This window comes from Heterocephalus glaber, unplaced genomic scaffold (genome assembly GCF_053883595.1).
Source record: "Heterocephalus glaber isolate CG9 unplaced genomic scaffold, H.glaber_assembly_v1.0 deba00000122, whole genome shotgun sequence".
Taxonomy (NCBI): domain Eukaryota; kingdom Metazoa; phylum Chordata; class Mammalia; order Rodentia; family Bathyergidae; genus Heterocephalus; species Heterocephalus glaber.
Window position 1 is genome coordinate 75563731 of NW_028258138.1, and position 20985 is coordinate 75584715.

General features: G+C 41.4%; 1 protein-coding gene across 7 annotated transcripts in view; it reads right to left on the reverse strand.

Moving 5' to 3' along the window:
* Nucleotides 1–244: 244 nt before the first annotated feature.
* The window catches only part of Slc12a8 (solute carrier family 12 member 8), a 146722-nt gene continuing 125981 nt past the window's right edge, over nucleotides 245–20985 (reverse strand). For 5 of the 7 annotated variants that reach the window (XM_021259623.2, XM_021259625.2, XM_004835220.3 and 2 more), the window contains 4 exons: nucleotides 8435–8532; nucleotides 7812–7929; nucleotides 4454–4514; nucleotides 245–716 (listed from right to left, as the gene is read on the reverse strand). In XM_021259623.2, the coding sequence (XP_021115282.1) occupies nucleotides 554–716; nucleotides 4454–4514; nucleotides 7812–7929; nucleotides 8435–8532 (440 nt within the window). In that variant the 3' untranslated portion in view covers nucleotides 245–553. The remainder of the gene's footprint in view (nucleotides 717–4453; nucleotides 4515–7811; nucleotides 7930–8434; nucleotides 8533–20985) is intronic. The other 2 variants (XM_087216270.1, XM_087216281.1) reach the window with 2 other exon arrangements.

A 20985-nucleotide genomic window follows, 5' to 3' on the forward strand; every position in this document is an offset into this window, starting at 1 on the left:
GTATAATATGCTACCTTTGTGTATGAAAAGGGACTGATAAGAATCCACGTTCTCATTTGTTTAGTATATTCATAAAGAAATGCAGGCATTATGTATGAGAACAGCAGTTACCTCTGTACCAGGGGATGAGACTGAACAGATGGGGAACAGGATGGCAAGGAGACTTTTTTACTCTCATTAAGATTACACTTCAGGCCTTGGAGCCATTTGAGTGTATTATGTATTTTTTAAAAAAATAATGAAATACAATTAAAAATAAGCTTTATTGTGATGCTTAAACCAAGCAGTTTGGTTCGAGTTCTCCACACCTGTTTGCCCTAGTGTCCCCTGAGTCCTGGTGTCCCAACTGGAGCTCTATGGTGGGGTGCCAGATTCCAGAGGCCTCACTGTTCCCAGCCCTCCCCTGGGCTTGCTGAGGATCTGGGCCAGGGTGCAGGCATGAGGGGCAGTGGGAGGCTGGCCATGGAGTTTCTTGCTGGGGAGAAGCAGCTTCTTAGAGGTTCTGAGATGTGGGTCCCCTGTGCCCAGGTAAACAAGAGTCCCAACCGAGCTTCTAGTATGGGGGCAGCAGCTGCTCCCGACTCATGAGGGAGGAGCAGTGGTAGCGATCCCGAGTGGCAAAGTCTGCATTCTCCTGGGTGAGCTGAGTCACGGCCATGTCGACCCTTGCTAGGGAGGGCGCCACAATGATCTGCTCCTGGGGGTGCCGCAGGCTCCTTTGGGGAGAACACAGAGGACGGTGAGACAGAATAGGGGAGACCAGGCTATGCTGGGTAGAGAAATTGTTTGCAAAAATGTCAGCTGTGCCAATGTTTAGTGTGTATTTTATATTGTAAATCCAACTGTTGAGAGCTATGTGTGCAACAGATTGTGAACTCAAAGTATGAAAACCACAGAGCATCTTCATCAGTTTTCTGTTGCTGAGACCAATACCTGACACAACTTAAAGGAGGAGAGGTTTATTTTGGCTCAGTTTGTAGAGATTTCAGTGCATAGAGTGCTGGCTCCTAGGCAGAGGAGAGCTCCTCATGAAATGGTGAACAGGAAGCAGAGAGCAAGGGAGGAACCAGAGAGGGAGATACACCTTTCCAGGCCTCACGCCCAGTGACAGCCTCTTCTGACCAGACCCTGCCTCCCATAAGCAAGTCAGCTACAAGTCCTATAATCCAATCACGTTCCAAAAGCCCTGCCTATGATCATGTGAGGCTCTGGGAGCACATTTGGCTATAAACCATAACACAGTGGATAAAAGTAGGGAGAGAGTGTGATGTTGATCCTTCTTAAGTAGAAAAGCATAAATCTGTACCTACCTGACTGGAGATAATCCACAAAGAGAAATAATAAAGGATATTTGACATAAACAAAAAACAAATAGCAAGATAGTTTATATAGATCTAACTATATTAATTGTCATATTGAATATAGATTGCTGGGCTCTCACTTTTCTTTTTTTGTCCAATGAAATAACAGAATGAAGAAGTTGGAGAACTGAAAAGAGTGGAAAAAAGAACCTCTATGATTCACTGGAAAGAAAGATGCCTGAGGAATGATTTCCACAAAGCTAAGGTTAACTCAGCCAGCAGCAAAGAGGTAAACTGCAGAGGCTTTTTGACACCAAGGAGGCCTCAAAACACACAGAGAGTCCCAATACAGATGCCATTGTCACAGTCAGATTAAACTGTAAAGAAAGTCATTAGGAATACAGGGGAAAGTACTACAGGTTGAATGGAGTGAGGAAACTCAGACTGACAGCCAGGGTAGCTACAGAAGACAGATCCTGTCACTATTCTGTTCCTAATCAGTTCAGTGGCCTCAGGAAGCCTCTCCACATCTGTGTGCCTCCATCTTCTCATCTTCCCAGGTTCTTTCCATGTCTTCCAGTCTGTGCTGGGTTCTTAAACCCTCACTGAGGATTTCCTGGTAAGACTTTTACTCTAAAAGAATCAGCTATTTTACTAATACCATAGTAAGGTTCAATTATTTACATCAGGAATATAGTTGAGAGTTGTAAAAAGGTAGAAATATAATGTCATAAATCTGTAGAATTTAAGCAGAAACCTAACTGAATTTCTGCAAAATGTCCAACTACAAAAGTTCGGGTCATGTGACTAAGGTGTTACAGACGTTTATTGAGAATATATCTAAATAATATCAGTCAAGGGCTGGGGATTTAGCTCAGTGGAATTGCGCCTGCCTCACAAGCACAAGGTCATGAGTTCAATCGCCAGTACCAAAAAAAAAAAAAAAAAATTACGTCAGTGAAGAGTTTCTGAACACTGAATTAACTTCTAATAAGGTTTGAATCTCCAAGAAGTGTCAAAAATGTCACACCAGTCAACCAGCCTATGTACATTTTGCCAATGTACTTTTTTTTGCTAATTTTTTAAAAAAATAGGCGAAACCATTATTCCATGTTCAGGGAAATGACATACAATACTTCACTTTCTAGTCTAGAATGGCTTAAGAATCCTCAGGTGAACTGTTGCTCAAGGACATGACGTAGCCAAGTCCTTCTGCTCAAACACATTTTAGTACTTTATTACTCCTTTCCAGTTCTGAAGGAAATTTGGGTTTTGTTTGAGGGAAAAAAACTCAGAACTACAAAACAGAAAATACAACTACCAATTTCTATTTTTAAAAGAATGGCCATTTCTTGGTCTTTTCCCCTTCTTGAGTAACCACCACAAAATCCTGCCCTGGTGAGGCCAGCGAGCCTGCTGTCGGCTTAGAAGAGCCCTTTCCACCAACTTCCCCAGCCCAGAGCCTGACACAGGGCATTCACGGTGGGCCCTGAGGTCTCAACCCAACGCCTGTCCTGTGCAAGCTCCTCCTGATACATTCTGCCTTTGCACAGTACAGTAGTGACCTCATGGTGAAGTCCCAGGCATTCAGAGTGCAACCTAAGAAGCGGTGATCTCCCAAGAGAATTTTTAAGCTTTAAAACTGGAAATGACTAAATTATTCTTGTAAATCAGACCACACCACATATGATCACCCACACATCATTTGCAGCTCAAGAATTTGTAGGCATTTTCTACACAGAACAGTTTCCACTTAAGCTCTGCTTTCCCTCAGGACTACATTGTCAGGGAAAAGAGATCAGAGTGGATATGTTGTGACCTGAGTCACCCAACCTCTCCTCAGACTGGATGGGAGGCAAGAGGGCCACTGCATGCTTCCTCCGGCTCCACACGGGACATCTAGTCTGGCCCACTGAAGCAAATGGAAGGAAATCCTCCTCCCACACGCAGACCTCATGCCTGCACCTTCACATCTCTGACTCTCCTGGTTGTTTTTTATAACCCTCCTCCTTTTTCTTCATTATCCTCAGCTCTAGCACCAAGGTTTCATTTCTTGTGCCAACTCAAACATAGTGGCAGTGATTATGAAGAGCTGTCCTAAAAAGGATTCTGAGGAACACGTTATTGTTGAATGGGTATGGAGTTTCAGTTTGAGGAGATGAAAAGGTTCTGGAGATGGGTGAGGATGATGGTTGTATGATGATGTATTTGTGCCTAATGCCACCGAACGGTACACTTAAGAATGCTGAAGACAGTGAAATGTATGTTATGTGTGTTTTACCACAATAAAAAACTTGCATCTGGGGTCAATGGGAAAGGATCCCATAACTCATCAGCAAAGTCTGGGCTAGGAAGGCAGAAATATTGGCAATGCAAACCAGACACTTAGAGTTTCAAAAGCAAACTGACAAAATGAAATGAATAAATACTTGGTTGGGTTCTGCCTGGATTTGCCCAGCCTGCAGCTTTGGCAGAATCATGGGAGGTAACAGAATAAAAAGTGACAGAATATTGGGAGGAATTTGTCAGAACCTCAAGGCCTTAAAAGGTAAGGAAGCATTGGTACTCTGAGAGCAGAGGAGAGGGGAACAGATTAGGGCCACACGAAACATGGCCTCCTCTACGAGGCCTTCCCTTTCCTGTGTGTCCTGTCAGCAGGTCCCACGGCAATCCTCCAGGATCTCTGTTTCATTTCTGTGTTTGGCCTCTGAGCTGTTGCTAGTGCATGATGCCAACTACCTCTGACTTGAGATGGGGAGTGTTAGTCCTGGCTTCACATTTCCTTCCTTGGCTTTAATCTTGAATGTGATCAGGTATCGATGCTAATGAGCCTTAGACTGTGAACTGCTGAGAGCAGCCCTGCTGACCTGACCCCTCAGCAATCAAATTCTAGACAAAGCCTCTGTTCATATGACTGAGGATAGGACAGGCAGAGGACAGGAGCCAGAGGAAGCTGCTAATGAGCCCGAGCCAGGGCTGGGGGGTGGGGGGGGGCAGTGAGGAGCAGAATGGGAGCTTCCCTGAGGTTCTCAGTGCTCAGCTTCCACACCACAGTTCAGGCCAAAGCTCGGCCAAGAATGGGGCCCCCTCAGGATCATCTGGGACTCTGGGACAGCCATCCACTCTGGTGCCAGACCCAAATTGGCACAGACCTGCAGGAGGGGATCAGATGAGACCTCATCCATCGGAAAAAGCTGAAGTTGGAGGCTGATCCTGCAGGGAGGAGAGACATACATATTTATGAAGCCTAAACACAGGCATCCAGAATTCCAGCTTCAGTGGGGTGAAAATATACCTTTACACACATATGCCTGCACACACTCAAACCCATGCACACGCTTACACATGCAGAATAAGCACAAATATTTTTTCCTTTTTCAATCTGACTGAACAACATTCCTTGGATACTCCCTGACCATAGCCTACTAAAGACTTTGTACCCATGTGTAATTTCCAAAAGTTTATTTCTAAGCACTAAAAATCCTAACGAAGAAATTGGATAAAGTGTTATAAAGAAAAGAGCAGGTGACTGGCTAACTGCTGTCTTAGGAAGTTAAAATTGTTTTTAATAATATTTATTCTTAGATTCATACTGGTATGTGTTAAATACATGCTATAAAATCCCCCACTGGGCCAATTCTCTTTAAGGATAGGGAACATGTCTTTTTCATCCTTGTAACCCTCACAGGATCTGACACTTAGGAAGTTTTCGACAGTTGTTAAGTGAATCAAATAGCTCAACATGTAGAAATGTTAGTGTTGAAGTTTGAAGAGAGATTGTTGTTGACAATAATCAAACAGTCCTGGTATCGGGCACATTAATTTGAATAGGCTTTTTTAATCTTTTTTTTTTGGTACCGGGAATTGAACTCTGGACCTTGTGCTTCGGAGGCAGAGGGCGGAACCACTGAACTAAATCCCTGGCCCAATCTTTTTTTTTTTTTTAATCCAGTGTCCTTTCAGTGTGGGTTTACCAAAAAAACCCAACCCTCACATAATAAATTATATATAACTTGAGAAAAATCAATTGCAATTTTAGAAAATGTTTTTCTATTTTTTTTTTTTTTTTTTTTTTGAGACAGGGTCTTTCTATGCAGCCCAGGCTGGCCTTGAACTCATGGAATCCTTTTGCCTCAACTACTCTAGTGGTAAGATTTTAGGGCTGTGCCATCATGCCTGGCTAGAAAATTCTTTTCTAAGATTAGATATAGATATACATAGAGATAGAGATATGGATATATATATAGATGATATTGGTTAGATCATGTTCAATATGTGAGCAGGAAGTTAACATTATTTTAAAAACTTATGGGCCGGGGATTTAGCTCAGTGGTTCTGCCGCCTGCCTTGCAACCACAAGGTCCCGAGTTCCATCTCCGGTACCAAAAAAAAAAAAAAAAAAAGAACTTATGCCAGAATTTGGCTAATGTCAACATTATGCAGCTGATACCATGTTTACATCCTATCATTTAGGATTCTTATAGTTAAAGGAAGCATAAACTTTAGATTTGCACTAGAATCTGTAATTGCAAAGAAAAGATTTCTAATAGATTTAGAGAATCAGAATATAGTCTGTCAGAAGTCATAAAGTAAGACACACATTTTATTAACAGATCCTACTTATGAGTGGTAATTTAAACTTTAACTTATCTAAATTTTAGATGGATTTTGGTCTGAAATTTGATTTTGTACTTTTCTGTGATTCAATTTCTGGGAAATATTTAAATTTCTTAAGATCAAGCTATTTTTTTAAAATTTCAGAAGCATTCATTGCTGTAATCACTATATGAACTAAACCATATTCTATCCATGAAATTTGCTGATATAAAACTTTTTCTTACTTTACTGTTTTTCTAAATCATTATCTTTAGTGCTTGTGTGGCTTAAGGTATTTGAAGTACATTTCTTGCAAAAATAAACATGAAAACACTCTAATTTCTGTAGGGGCAGAAGGACATAAACCAAAACCCAGGGCAAAACATGAATGACTAACATTGTAAAATCATCACACGATTATCTGTGGCTAACGATGTAAAATCATCACATGCTTACCATGTACCATTTACTTGAGAAAATGTACCCTACTGTATCACTATGAAAATGTTACTCACATTTACTGACTTTGTCCCCTTCCCAGAAACAAAGGCTAAGATGGTAATTGCCCAGACCACCAATCAATGAAACAGTTACTTTTAGAAGTCAGCTTACCCTGATAAGTATGAAACACATTTCAAACTCACCGGGCATCTCGAGCAGGATGCCCCCCTATCTGGTAGCATCACTCTGCTGCTAAGATGGTTTCTCTTCTGCTTTCTCTGTATTTACCACACTCTAAATAAACCTTCACTTTGCACTATACCAGTCTTGACTTCCCCACTTTCTCACTAAGAGCCCCACTTCTCCATTCTTCACTGAAGTGAGGTCAAGGACCCGAACAGAGGTGGAGGACCACCCAGAGAACTCCCCGGTGGACATAACATTCCTAAGAATTTTTAAAATTCATTTGCCTGGATTATTTTGTTCTATCTGATTTAATCAAGGCTTGAAACTAATTGCTTTATTTTATCTTATTTTATTTATTTATTTTTTGGTACCGGGGATCGAACTCTGGACCTTGCCCTTGCACAGCAGGCAGTGAAACCACTGAGCTAAATCCTGGGCCCAATTGCTTTATTTTAAATTGGAGCAACATAGAATTTTCCGAAAAGGGCTCTCTAATCTATTTTTTAAATAGCATTATTTTTGAGGAAAAATATACAATAAACTATGCACTAGGGTGTTTATGTGTCTCCCAAAGTTCATTAGTTGGGAACTTAATCCCCAGTGTAGCAGTGTTGAGAGGTAGGATCTTAAGATTAATGCCAACCTCCTGGGAGTGGGTTAGTTATCTCAGGAGTGGGTTCCTGGTAAAAGGATAAGTTCAGCTCCCTGCTCTCCCATATCCACCCCCTTCTCTCCCTTTCTCCTCCTCTTCCTCCCCCTTCTTTGGGCTTTTCTATTGGGTTTATATTATATCCGTTCTTTTATTGTGTTATTTAGTGGTTTATAGTAAATGCATTAAACTTACCATACTCTCTACCTCCAAGTGATAGTATAGTACCCTTAATTTCTCACCTACTTTAAGCCCTACACACTAGGATAGAACATTTAGAGCAGTACACTTCATCAGTAAACTTCACAGTACATTTCAACCCTCCTGGGCCTTGTGCTAGTGTTGCCATTTGTTTTACTTCTACAGTCAAATCTTATAAACCTCGCAATACTTTTATTATTTTTCATTTGCTGTCATTTAGATACTTGTCATACAGTCTTTTTCCTCCTAGATCATAGGCTACTTGAAAATGGCACTGACACCTGAGTCAGTGTTGGCATTTGATAGGTGTTCATGCTAAAAGGTTCAATGCTAAAAGGGGAAAAATGGCACTGACACCTGAGTCAGTGTTGGCATTTGATAGGTGTTCATGCTAAAAGGTTCAATGCTAAAAGGGGAAAAATGGCACAGCCACTTACCAAGGTGGAGCCCTGGACTGGCCTGGCCAATGTAGAAGTATAGGACAGCAGCAATACTCATGCTAACCAGGGTATAGACCCACTGGATCACAAACATGATGAAGAGGGATCCAACTGCCTGTGGGAAAGGAGGAAGGGCTCTGAGGACTCTCTACACGGCAAGTGAGACCCCAACTCGGGCCTTTGAAACAATAGTCTCTCCCATCAACTTCTGATCTCTGTAAAAGTCTGAATCACTGAAGTTCACTCATAATCCAAAAAACCTCATTAAAGCAGATATTTAGAAGAACCTTTTGAAAACAACACTTTAATCAAAACTATCAATAATCAGATCTTCTGTCTTAGCTCTTCATTCCATTCCTCCCTACAAAAACAAATTAGCATAAAACTCACATAACACAGGAGTTATCAGATACAGTGGATTATTTTAAAAAGTAAACATTTGATTGAAATAAGTGGTTCATCAAATGTAAATCTCACCATATGTAGTCTCATCTAAATTCTGACACAGTAGGGAATTGAATCACTTTGCTTTTAGTTAAGCCCTCTCCCCCCCCAAGTCAAACATAATTCCACCTGAATTATTTCTCAAGGACAGTTGAGATTAAGCTGAAGTTACTTACTCCTAACAGGGAGACCCAGGGGTTACACATGTGGGTGTAGAAAGAAGTCGGTCTCCTCTGGATCTCTTGTTCCTGAAGTTTGGACTTCTGGAATAAATCTAAAAAATAAATTAGCCAAATCCCTGGTTACCATTTTACCTTTATAGTTTGTGCTCAGAAAATATGGTCAATAGCTCCCTAGCTCACTGTTCTCCAGTACCAAATTCCTGCTTTAGCCAAATGGCCTCGAACGTGCCCAGCCCTTCCCTCTTTGCTATGTGTCCCCAGCCTGTCTCACACACCAAACTCTGTTCTATTTTTATAAGCAAATGCCTATGAGCTGCTCTTACCTAATTTTGTAACTCAACCTAAAGACAACTCCTAGTACTTGCTCTTAGAGTAGAAAGAAAGAAGGGCTGCTGGCCTCCTACCAGCCAAGGATCTGAAAAGAAAGGGAAGGCAGAGATGGAAGGCCCCCCGAAGCCCACCACACATCCATCCATCATCTGGGGGTACTGGGAGTTCAGATCACTCCTCTTTAGATGGAAGGGTGTGGAATGGAGGTACTGAATAGCTGGAGTTCTTGCCTACAGGTGTGAGTACGAGGGCAGATGGGCCAGGCTGGCTTTTGTCTGTTGCAGGATAGTTTTTGCTGCCATCTGAATCAGAAGGTCAGCTCAAGGTTAGCCTGGTCTCAGGTATAAACTGGAAACTAATGAAGGAGCCAGAGGGAGGCAGAACTGCTCTTCTGACTTCTTATGGCAGTTGAGGGGACTGAGCGGGTCATAAATATATTATGGTCCCACCTCATCCTCCATGGATTTCGGGTACATCAGAGCTTCTCAGAACCAGGTCATATTTTATTTTGTTCTGCTTTCCCAGTTTACCCCTAATTGCAGAAATGCTCAATTTAACCCTAAAATGCATATAGACCTTTTAACAGTATGGTCTCACTACCATGAACACCACAATGATGATCAAAACTAATGATAACTTTGCTGTACGCTTATACTTAGGTCAACACTAAAACTTTATAGTTTCTGCTCAGAAAATACGGTCAATAGCTCCCTAACTCACTATTCTCCAGTACCAAATTCCTGCTGTAGTCAAACTGCCTTGAAGGTGCCCAGCCCTTTCCTCTTTGCTATGTGTCCCCAGCCTGTCTCACACACCAGTCTTCTCTACCTCAGTTGCTTCTGACTGGTTGGTTCCAGAATCCAGCTAGGATCCACTCCTGGTGCCCTTGCCCCTCTGCTTGTCTAACTCCTGTTCATCCCTCAGCTCAGAATCACTTCTTCCCAGAAACTGGTCCCCACCACAAAAATCTAAGTTTATTACCTCATACCATTAATATTTCTTCATGACCCATCCCTTTCCCTTCATAGAAATAATCATTTGTAGTTGCATATTTATTTATGTGTATACTGGATTGTATTCTTCAGGGGCAGAGGGTCCACATTGGGCTTGAGCCTAGGGTGTAGCAAGTAGCTGGCACTCACTTTGTATTCCTACCCCAACTCTTCTGCCCTCTCTGGTCACTGAATTTCTGACTAGCTGCTCTGAAGCACATGCCATCAGATAATCACATACCCTGCCCTTTGTCATTATGGTCCTTCACTAACTTCCTGGTCACTCCTTCTTGTCTTGTTTAAGATTTCAGCTATGACTTCTCTTCTCTTTCTACCTCTACCCCATCATCATTCCTGGTGACTTCATGGTAACTTCTACAAAACCCGCTCAATGCCCTGCTCTCTTGAAGCTCCTTGAAATCCTCACTCCAACAATCAGTATCCCCCTCCTCGTCTCCCCCCACCTCATATGTGTGCACGTGGTGCTGGGGACCAAATCCAGGGCTTCGTGCATACTAGGCAAATGCTTTACCGTTGAGCTATACTCCTATCCCTCAAGTCACATTTGAAGTTTCGCGTTACCAGTAACCTTTTATTTCTTAAATCGTGACTTTAAGTAATCTATCCTCAGTCCATTACCTCCTTAAACAAAAAAGGAGGTAGCTCTTTTCCTTTGCTGTCCCTCACTTCAATCATATATGGTCCACAGAGGAACCCTAGAATGTTTTTGATTTCTATCATCTACTTCCCGTTTTCACTGATTTCTCACCTAGTTTAAGTCTTGCTACAGTTGAGATCTTAAATGTTCCCCAAGGCCCATGCGTCAAAGGCATTGTCCCCAGGGATAAGGTGGAGACTTCAGTGGGAAGTCTTTTTGTCATTAGAGTCATGCCTTTGAAGGAATTTGTGAGGCCCTAGTCCTTCCTCTCTCTATTGTGTCCTAGCCATGAAGTGGGAGGTTCTGCTCTATTGTGTACACCTGCCATGATGCACTGCTTTGCCACAGGCCCCAAAACAATAAGGCCAATCAACCATGGACTGAACCCCCCAAAATGAATCTTCTCTTTCCATAAGTTGGTTAGGCATTTGTTACAGTGATGAAAAACTGATACATATTTCAAAGTGCATGACTACCAGTGTGCCATTGTATATATATCTGCTTCCACATTCCAGTTTTCCTCAACAGTCACGCTCTGATACAACAAAGAGAACTTTCATACCTCTCATCACCAGGTCTTCCAGCCCACTTGCATCTGGACCCTCTACTCCTCCACCTCTTCTTCTATAGCAGATGAAACAGACCCTGCTCATGCCTCAGATTCACCCCTCCATTTGTGGCCTGGATCCGAACCCCTTTGGTCTATTCAAGGAGTTTTCTCTCCCATCGTCAATTTTTCTGTCTCTAATGAATCCTTCCTGATATGGTTTAAATATGAAGCATCCCTCAAAGACTCATGAGTGGAGGGCTTGATTCCCAAACAGGAAAGTAAGCATTTGGAGAAGTAAGTGTTTCAAGAAGGAAGTAATTAGGTGTCAGCTGCTGTCAGCTTGTGTGTCGGTACTGAAGGTTGAATCCAGGGGTGCTCCATCATTAAGCTACCTTCAGCCTTTTCTCCTTCTCCTCCTCCTCCTCCTCCCCCTCCTCCTCCTCCTCCTTCCCCTCCTCCTCCTCCTCCTCCTCCTCCTCTTCTCCCCTTTCCTCCTTCTTCCTGTTCTTTTTTTTTTTCCCTTAAATTCTTTCATTGGTACATTTTAGGTATACAATACATTTACATTTATCATTGGGTGCTTGTACCTGTACATGATGTATCTTGGTTCTTATTTCTTCCCCATTACCTGTGTGCCCTTCACCCCCTCCATCCCTCCCTATTTACATAGACTTTGTTTCCTTTTTTTTTTCTTTTCTCATAATTTTTCCTTTCCCTCCTTTCCTTTCCCCTTCCCCTCCCACCACTCCTACCCCTTTGGACCTTTTCTTCCTATTTCAAATTATCAATTATTCATTTTAATCATTTTAATTCTTATTTACACTTTTAGTTTATCACACTAGAGAAACTATTCGGTATTTACACACGTGTGTCCTATTTATTTCACTTATGAGTATGGCCTCAATATGCATCCATTTAGCTATAAATGTCTCTAGTTTCTTGTTCTTTATGGCTGAGTAGTACTCCATTTTATAAAAAAACCACATCTTCTTTATCCAGTTTCCAGTTGATAGGCACTTGGGCTGTTTCCAAGCTTTAGCTATTACAAATTGTGTTGCTATAAACATGGGTGCACATAGATTGCTGTGGTAAGATTCTTTTAATTCTTTTGGGAAGATACCCAGCAGGGGAATAGCTGGGTCAAATGGGACCTCCAGTCCTAGTTCTTTGAGGTATCTCCACACTGATTTCCATAGTGATCGCACCAGTCTGCACTCGCACCAACAATGGAGAAGGGTTCCTTTCTCTCCACACCCCCGCCAGCATTTGTTATTGGTTGATTTCTTGATAGCAGCCATTCTTTCTGGGGTGAGGTGGAATCTCAGTGTTGTTTTCATCTGCATTTCTCGAATGACCAGTGATGTTGAGGATTTTTTCATATGTTCATTTGCTGCTGTTAATTCTTCATCTGAGAAATGTCTGTTCATTTCAGATGTCGATTTTTGAATTGGGTTTTTGAATTTGGGGGGTCTGATTATTTTCAGTTCTTTATATATTCTAGATAGTAGTCCTTTGTCTAAGGTACAGCTGCTAAAACTTTTTTCCCACACTGTAGGTTGTCTCTTAGCTCTGTTGGTGGTTTCTGTTGCAGTGCAGAAGCTTTTTAATAAGATGAGATCCCAGTTGTTGATTCTTTTCTATTGTTTTCTTTTTTTGTTTTTTTGTTTTTTGGTACCAGGGATCGAACTTGGGTCCTTGGGCTTGCAAGGCAGGCGGCGGAACCACTGAGCTAAATCCCCAGCCCCCAGTTGTTGATTCTTTGTGCTAGTTCCCATGCTACTGAGGTTTCGTTCATAAAGTCTTTTCCTATGTCAATGTCTTCAAGAGTTCTACCTAACTTAATCTTCCAGCAAGTTTAGTGTTTCTGTCTTAATATTTAGGTCTTTAATCCACTTTGACCTTAGTTTAGTGCATGGTGATAGGTATGGGTCTAGTTTTAATATTTGGCAGGTTGAAATCCAGTTTTACCAACACCATTTATTAAATAGGCTCTTTCCTCCAATGAGGGTGGTTTGCTCCTTTGTCAAAGATGAGGTGGCTGAGTGTGTCTGGAGTTGTTTCTGCATCTTCTAATCTATTCCACTGATCCTCAGGTCTGTTTTCTTTGCCAGTACCATGAATTTTTTTTTATCACAGTAGCTTTGTAGTATAGTTTCAAGTTGGGGATTGTGATACCCCCAACCAAGTCTCTGTTGCCCAGAATTGCTTTTGCTATTCTAGGTCTCTTCTGGTTCCAAATGAATTTTTGGATTGTTTTCACTAGTTCTGTGAAGTATATTGTTGGAATTTCAATCGGTATTGCATTAAATCTACGTAGTAGTTTTGGAAGTATGACCATTTTCACTATATTGATTCTTCCTACCCAGGAACAAGGGATGTCTTCCATTTTCTTATATCTTCCCTGATCTCCTTTTTCAGAGTGCTGTAGTTTTCAGTGTAGAGGTCTTTTGCTTCCTTTGTTAGGTTGACTCCTAGATATTTCATTTTTGGGGATGCTATTGTAAAAGGAATTGTTTCCCTAATTTCTCTCTCAGTGAGTCTGCTATTTGTGTATAAGAAGGCTATTGTTTTTTTGAGTGTTGACCTTACATGCAGCTACTCTACTGAATCTGTCAACAAAGTCTAGAAGTCTTTCGGCCGAGTTTTCTTATTTTTTTGAGACAGATCTCACTAAGGTTGGCCAGGTTGGTCTTGAATTTATGATGCTCCTGCCTCAGCTTCCTAAGTAGCTGAGATTACAGGCATGTGCCACTGGTCTTTTCTTTGAACTAAAGATTTGAATATCCATTTGTTTACTCAATATGTCCTCTTAGTTGGCTAATAAATATTTCAAACTTAACATGACTAAAATAGAAATCTATTCTCCCCAAGTCTTCATCTGAGTGAATGATAACACTACTTATGCACATACCTAAGATTCATCCGGACTCCTCTCTCTCATGCCTCTATCTATTGTCTATGAATGCTGTTAATTCTACCATTAAAATATATTGTGAATATGATCACTCCTCTGCATCTCCACTGCTCCCACCCTTGTCCAAGCCACTTTGCCACCTGTTTACTTCACTGGGCTCCTGAGGTAGACATCACAACCACAGTGTATTCCCCTAGATTTCCTGCAGGCAGATATGGCCATACGATGAAATTCTCACCAAAAGAACATAAACAGACACAAAGAGAGTCACTTCCAGACCCAGGCTTTAGGAGACTGTGTGCCTCTTCTCTGTGCTGTTTCCTGTTCCTTTTCTGGTCTGAATGTGGTCACTGAGCCTTAACATTGTGCTTGGCAAAGTTCTAGGGGATCACAAAATCACACACAGGTGCCTGATTCCCAAGCTAATGCATGGAAGAGAGATTCCCATGTATTTGGAACTTTTTTATGCAAGTGAGAAATGACTTTCTATTGTATTTCAGCCACTACATTTTTGGTTATTTGTAATAGCAGTTTGGCCTCCCCTAATGAATATACTTCCAAATTGACTGTGGCTCCCCTCTTATCTCTATCCAATCTATTTCTCACAAAGCCAGTGATCTTAAAGCCTGAATCTGATGACACTGCAGCCCTAGCTGGAACACTCAGTGGCCTCCGCACAGCACTGCCTCCCACTTTCCTTGCCTGACTCCTCTCCTACCTCTCTCCTCTGGCTCACTGCCCTCCAATCACTGCTGGGCCTCTGCTGTTTTGGAATTTGCCAGCCCACCCCTACCTGCACCTTCAGACAAACCATTTTGTCTGCCTGGAACCCTTCTTCCACTTTTCTGCAGGGCTCCCTGCTTTGCACAATTCAGTTCTCTTTTGAAATATTCTATTCCTGGCATAATCTTTTATGATAAACTCACCTGAAACAGTATGCACCCCTCCCCACTCTACTTCCCCTCTATCCCATCTCCCCACTTTTTGACTCTTCATAATAGTTATCTCTTACACACATCACAGTATAGATTTGCTTGTTTGTTAGGTATCCTGTCCTACTAGAATGTGGCCCTGTGACAGCAAAGGTCTATGTCTGTTCGGCACATTCCTCTAACAACAGACCGGTGCCTGGAATGTCAATGTTCCATCCATGCGGCTGAATGAACGAACCATTCCACCCCCAAAGAAATCTTCATCCCCTCATATCTATTTGGATTCAGTTTTTTATGCATGTATACCTGGAGGGCAAATGTCATGTTTTACATCTGTAATGCCAATTCTAGGCAGTTGGAAGTTTGTGCATAAGAACTTATTAAAATCTCCTTTCTAATGATGGATTAAAATAAAGACTGCCAAGACGTGATTGGCCTGAATGATGTCTCTATTACATTTTTTAAAACAGGAATTCTGTTATGATTGTTATTAATTAGACTGTATAATTTTAAAGTGTTAAATGTATGATTCATTTCTTTTCAGTCATAGACTTAATGAAATGCAGTTGTCCCCTTAGTTGTTTTTTAATTTTATTTTTTAGTACTGGAGATTAAACCCAGCACAGGCTAGGCAAGTGGTCTACCACTGAGTTACACCTCTAGCCCCCACGCTGTATTTCCAGAATAAATAAACACATATTTCTAGATAGCAAAAACTGAAGATGTGTGCTGCTACAGTTTACGTAGAATCATGTGTAAAGCCCATGTGGTATTTTATCATGTTGATACTATAATTTGCTTAAGCACTTCCAAATGCTGAGGGCATAAGTTATTTCTAACTTGTCATTCGCACAAACAATACTATGACCATCACGTACACGTTTTAGCTTATTGTTTGGTTTTGGGTTATTTTCTTGGTACACAATTCTCTCCAAGTAAATTTACTGAATTGGGACAGTTACATAATTTTGTATTTATTGTAAATCTCAAAAGATCAGTCTTTAAAAAAGGATGAAAAAGTAGAACTTCTAGCTACAGCAATGTAAAGAGGTCAGTAATTCTTCTCCTCCCCAAATAATTCTAAAACTAGACAAAATAGAAAAAAAAAATCCAGCCACTTCAGGGCTCCAGAAATTTACCCAATCAAGATAACAAGTTGAGAAGGATTTATTTTTCAAAAACTGCTGGAGCTGAGGGTAAAGCAGTGAGAGTCTGTGGCCTTCCTGCCTGGGCTGCTCTTGCCCAGGCATCAGTTCTTACCACCACAAAACTGGCCAGAAAACAGCTGTTTTCTGCCAGAAGAAGGCAAACAACTTGGGGTGGGAGCAGAGAGCTGGTTCTATGAGTCAAATATGGTGAACACAGTAAAAACCAATGGGCATAGCTTCTTGGTCTTTTGGCAAAGATCAAGTGTTGTATCGGTTATCAGAAAAATGAATGGGAAAAATCCTCAGCTTTGCTAGTCTGAGGGTGCAGGCCCAGCTAGGGTGAGCAGTAATGGGGAGATACTGGGAATGGGAGCACTAAAGACAGACTAGATGTCCTCCCACAACCTTCCATGGATGACAGGAAAACAATCCTGTGACTGGGGAGGCCTGAGAGACCTGGCCAAAAGGAAAAGCCAGGGGAGACCAGAGAACTGGCTGCAGTCTTGGTCATGCTTTCCAAACCAAACACAAGTCCACTGGCAGAGACAGAAGCCTTATGGACTACAGGGGCACATCGACTTGGGAAACTCCTAGGAGGCCAGGCTAAAAAAGTAAAGATGAGACTAAAAAACTAACTTCAGACACCAGCAGCCATACACCACAGGAGAGACAGATAGCACAGTTCAAATCCAGGTAACTTGCTAAAACAAGCAAATGAAACCAATGTACAAAAACTCAGAAGTATGCATCAGAATCAAGAGCTGCTGCAATATATTACCTACACTGTGTAGTTTTCAACCCAAAATTACAAGACACGTATAGAAACAGGAAACTGTGATCCATGCTCAGAGAAAACAATTAACCAAAAGAAGCTAACTTTGGTATGCCTACATGGTATACTTAGCAGACAAACAGCCATTATAAATGTAAGACAGATTAATTCAAAGAATTAAAGAAGGACTCAAGGAAAACAACATGACAATGACTTTAAAAATAGAGAATATAAATAGGGAAATAAAAACTATAAAAAGAACCAAAAGTAGAGAAATGTGAACTATAAAAAAGAACTAAAGGAAAACTATACAATTAAAAATCAGAATAAGGAAGGTGTGGTGGCTCATGCCTATAATCCCAGCACTCAGGAGGCTGAGGGAGGAGGATCACTACAGGTTTGAGGCCAGGCTGGGCTACATAGCAAGACCCTGTCTCAAAACAAGCAAATTAACAAACAAAGACCCCCAAACAAACAAATCAACAACCCATAACAGAGATGAAAAATTTTACTGCTTGGGCTCAATGGCAGATTTGAAAAGAAAGTAGAATCAGTGAATTTGAAGATGGATCAATAGAAATTATCCAAAATGAACAGAGGGGAAAGTGAGAGCCACAGAGGCATGGAGGACGATGTTAAGTGTATGAACAAACGTACATGGGAGTCCCATAGAGGCTGAAGAGAAAGGGCAGAAAAAATATGAAGAAATAATGGTCAAAAGCTTCCCAAAATTGATGAAAAACTTTAATCAACAGGGAATAACATGAGTCATTATTTCTGGTAAAGTATACATATACCTAATTATCATAGACCTATTATTTTTATATTTAAAAAATTTGATAATAGATATGCAACACTATCTTAAAAGGTGGTTTAATTTGTGTTCACTTCCCAGTTCATACTAGGCACTCACGGCAAGCAGAATGTACTTTGTACAGTGGTTAAGAGCACAGGTTCTAAAGTCAGATTGACCTGGGTTCAAATTCTGAATGTCTTATATACTGAGCAAGTGTCCAGCCTCTCTAAGCCTCAGTTTTATCACCTGCAAAAAAACGAGTAACAATGTCTAACTCTGGGTTTAAGGATGAAATAACCCACATTCATTAAGGGATAATCTCAGTGCCAGGGATAACACAACATATTCAGCAAATGATGGCTATTTTTAGCTACTAGTAATATTAAACATTTAAGAATAAAAATTAGTTTGTTGAATGAACATGTATGAGACTAGGTGCTGATATTTTCAGATGTGAACTGTGTATTCATCTCTCTTGACCTTTTTTAGAAGAATGTGGATTTGACCTTCCTGATTTTTGAAACACTATGCTTTCGAAGGTATGCTTTTATCAGTTGTATTTGTCAGAATAATTGCTTCCTTCTGTGACACTGTGTTGTGCAAATGTTTTTTATTTCTATTTAATCAGTTCCTTTTTGTCTTTGATGATGTACAATGATAGCAATATCTCTCTTGCACAGCTGTTATAAGAATTCATGTGTATATAGGGTTTAAAGTACAGTCTCAAGAAGGAGAGCCAGCTGCTCTCAAGAATATTTATTCAATTATGATTTGGTTTTTATCATTGATGACAACTGGTTTGTCAAAAATTAAGGTCTTATAATAGTTTAACTCTTCCCTGTCTACTTCACTGATCAATGATTTTATTTTTTTAGCCATATCTGTTCAACTGCTCATCAACTTAACAAAGCTTTAGTGCATGTTTGCTGAGTTCTGTGTACTGAATGCACATGAAGGTGGAAAGCCTTGATCTGTGATGACAGGAAGCTTACACGTAAGAGGAAAAAAAATAAAACTAATACCTATTTTCTTTAAGTTCAGCAGATGAACAGGCCTTTAGATAAATATATAAACAAATGTGACATAAATGTATGAAACAATGTGATAATATTTGATATTACTAGTATGAATCAAATGTTATGGCCATACTGTGGAGGAAATCAGGGAGTCCTTCTCAGAATAAGTCAGACTTTTCCAAATGAAAGAAAGAGGGGGTAAAGCAATTTGAGGAGACAGAGAACAATATGCAAAGACAAGAAGGACCAGAATGTGATGTGTTCAGGTGCTGAGTTGGATGTGGCTGGACATAGAGTGCAGGGCTGTAGGAAGAACAGGCCAAGAAGGTGGGCCGGGACAGGCTTGTAACGGACTCGACTCTGGACAGTAGGTGCCAGATTCTAGCAAAGGGTAAGTAAGGGAGAAAGGTCACTCCATATGCAGCACAGAGGAGAAATAGGAGAGGGGAGAGGCTGGGCAGGAGATGAGGTTGGAGATTTAGCAAGCATTCGGGTGTGGGATGATCTAGTCCACATCATTCATGAAACACTGCAGACTGGCCGAGTGCCTCTCCTGGAAACTCACTGAGAACACAGAGAAGGCACAAGACAGGCATAAACCCATGCACAAAGAGGAGAGAGGAAAGAGAAATAAGGCTGGAAAGGGGGCAAGGCTCCCCGTGAGCGCAAAGCAGAGCAGAGGAGGATACCATGAGGCTGGCAGCTGACAGGACCTGCCCACCCCACCTGGTAGACTCAGCACAGTGCAGGACAGGAAGGACCACAGCCCACCAGCTGGCCACGTCAGGAGCTGGTGCCAAGTCTCCCACCCGCTCTATACTGAGACCTTCCCCTGCCATCAGCCAAACACTAGCCCCTCCTCTTGCTCAGTCCCCTGCCCCAATCTTCTGCAGAAGCCCAGCCAGAGATGCCCAGGCATGGCACCCCAGGCACAGTGAACAGGGGAGTTGAAGGCCCAGCTCCTAAACAAGGGGATCCCCTATGCCTTTATCTCAGCCTGTTCCCGGTATGCAAGGAGCCATCTGTGAGTCCCAGGCAAGCGATGCAGGGCTCTAGAGGAACAGAAAAGGCACAGGGAAAACCTGCTGGAGACCTTCCTTTGGGGTAGGCAAGTGAAGGGGCTAGCTTACTCCTAACTGTGCTGCAGAGTTAGGTGCCCAGTCAGCAGGCCCTGCCCATTGACATGGGCTTTCTAAGTAGCTCTTAAGTGTAGTCATCCCTCCCCTGGTGTCTGTAGGGAAACTGCTTTGAGGATCCTGACAGATACTAAACCCCACAGAGTTCACATCACTTATACAGAATGCTGTGGTATTTGCATAACCTACACCCATCTTCCCATGCGTTAATCACCTCTAGTTTACTCACCGTACCTGATACAGTATGAATGCTATGTAACTACTCTTTAAACTGTATGGTTTAAGGGATGATTTTAAGGGAAAAAAAGAGTGTATGTATGAGTACAGACACAACAACCATCATAGATCTAAGGACATTGTACACGTAGCAACAATGGAACTTTTAAAAAATATTTTTCCATAGGAACAGAATTTTTGTAAATAGGGAGGGCTGGAGGGGTTGAAGGGAGGGCTGGGCAAGGGTGAAAAACAAGAATCAAGAGAGACTATGTAAAGGTGCAAATTTCCAATGATGAATGTCATTATATTGTATACCTAAAATGTACCAATTATTAGAATGAATAATCGATAATGTAAAATAGGAAGAAAAGGTTCAAAGGGGTAGGGGTAGTGGGAGGGGCAGGGGAAAGGAAAGAAGGGAAAGGAAAAATGATGAGAAATGGAAAAAATGGAAATAAAGTCTTTGTAAATAGGGAAGGGTTGAGGGCGTGAAGGGAGGGCTAGGAATGGGGAAAAAATAAGAACCAAGATGCATTATATAAAGGTACAATTCCCAATGAGAAATGTAATTGTGTTGTATACCTACAATGTACCAATAAAAGAATTTAATACACAAAAAAAATTTTTCCATCCTAAATTGATTGAATCCACAGATGAAGAACCCATGGTCGAGGAGGACTGAAATCATTTTAAGTATGAAAAGAAATCAAAGGATTAACAGACATTTTAGTATAGGCCTCCAAGATAAAGGAGAGGTGGGGAAGGGGAGAGAACACTTGCAGACCAGAGAGAAAAAGGATCCAGAGAACACAGAAACAATGACAGGAGCGGACCAAGGCTTACAGTGGGAGGGTCAGCAATGGTATCACGGAGATCAGATGAGCCACTGTGCCCTTGAACAAGATTGGGTGGCTTTCAAATTAAGGAAGAAAAAAAAAGATAAGATGTGGACACATCAGGTTCTAACCAAGAGTCCTTAGAAATTAAAAAGAGGATTATTGTGGCATAGACTGATAGCTATATCTGCTCTCTCCCCCCTCCCTTAAGGAATAAGATAAAAACACATTTTTGTGTGTGTGTAT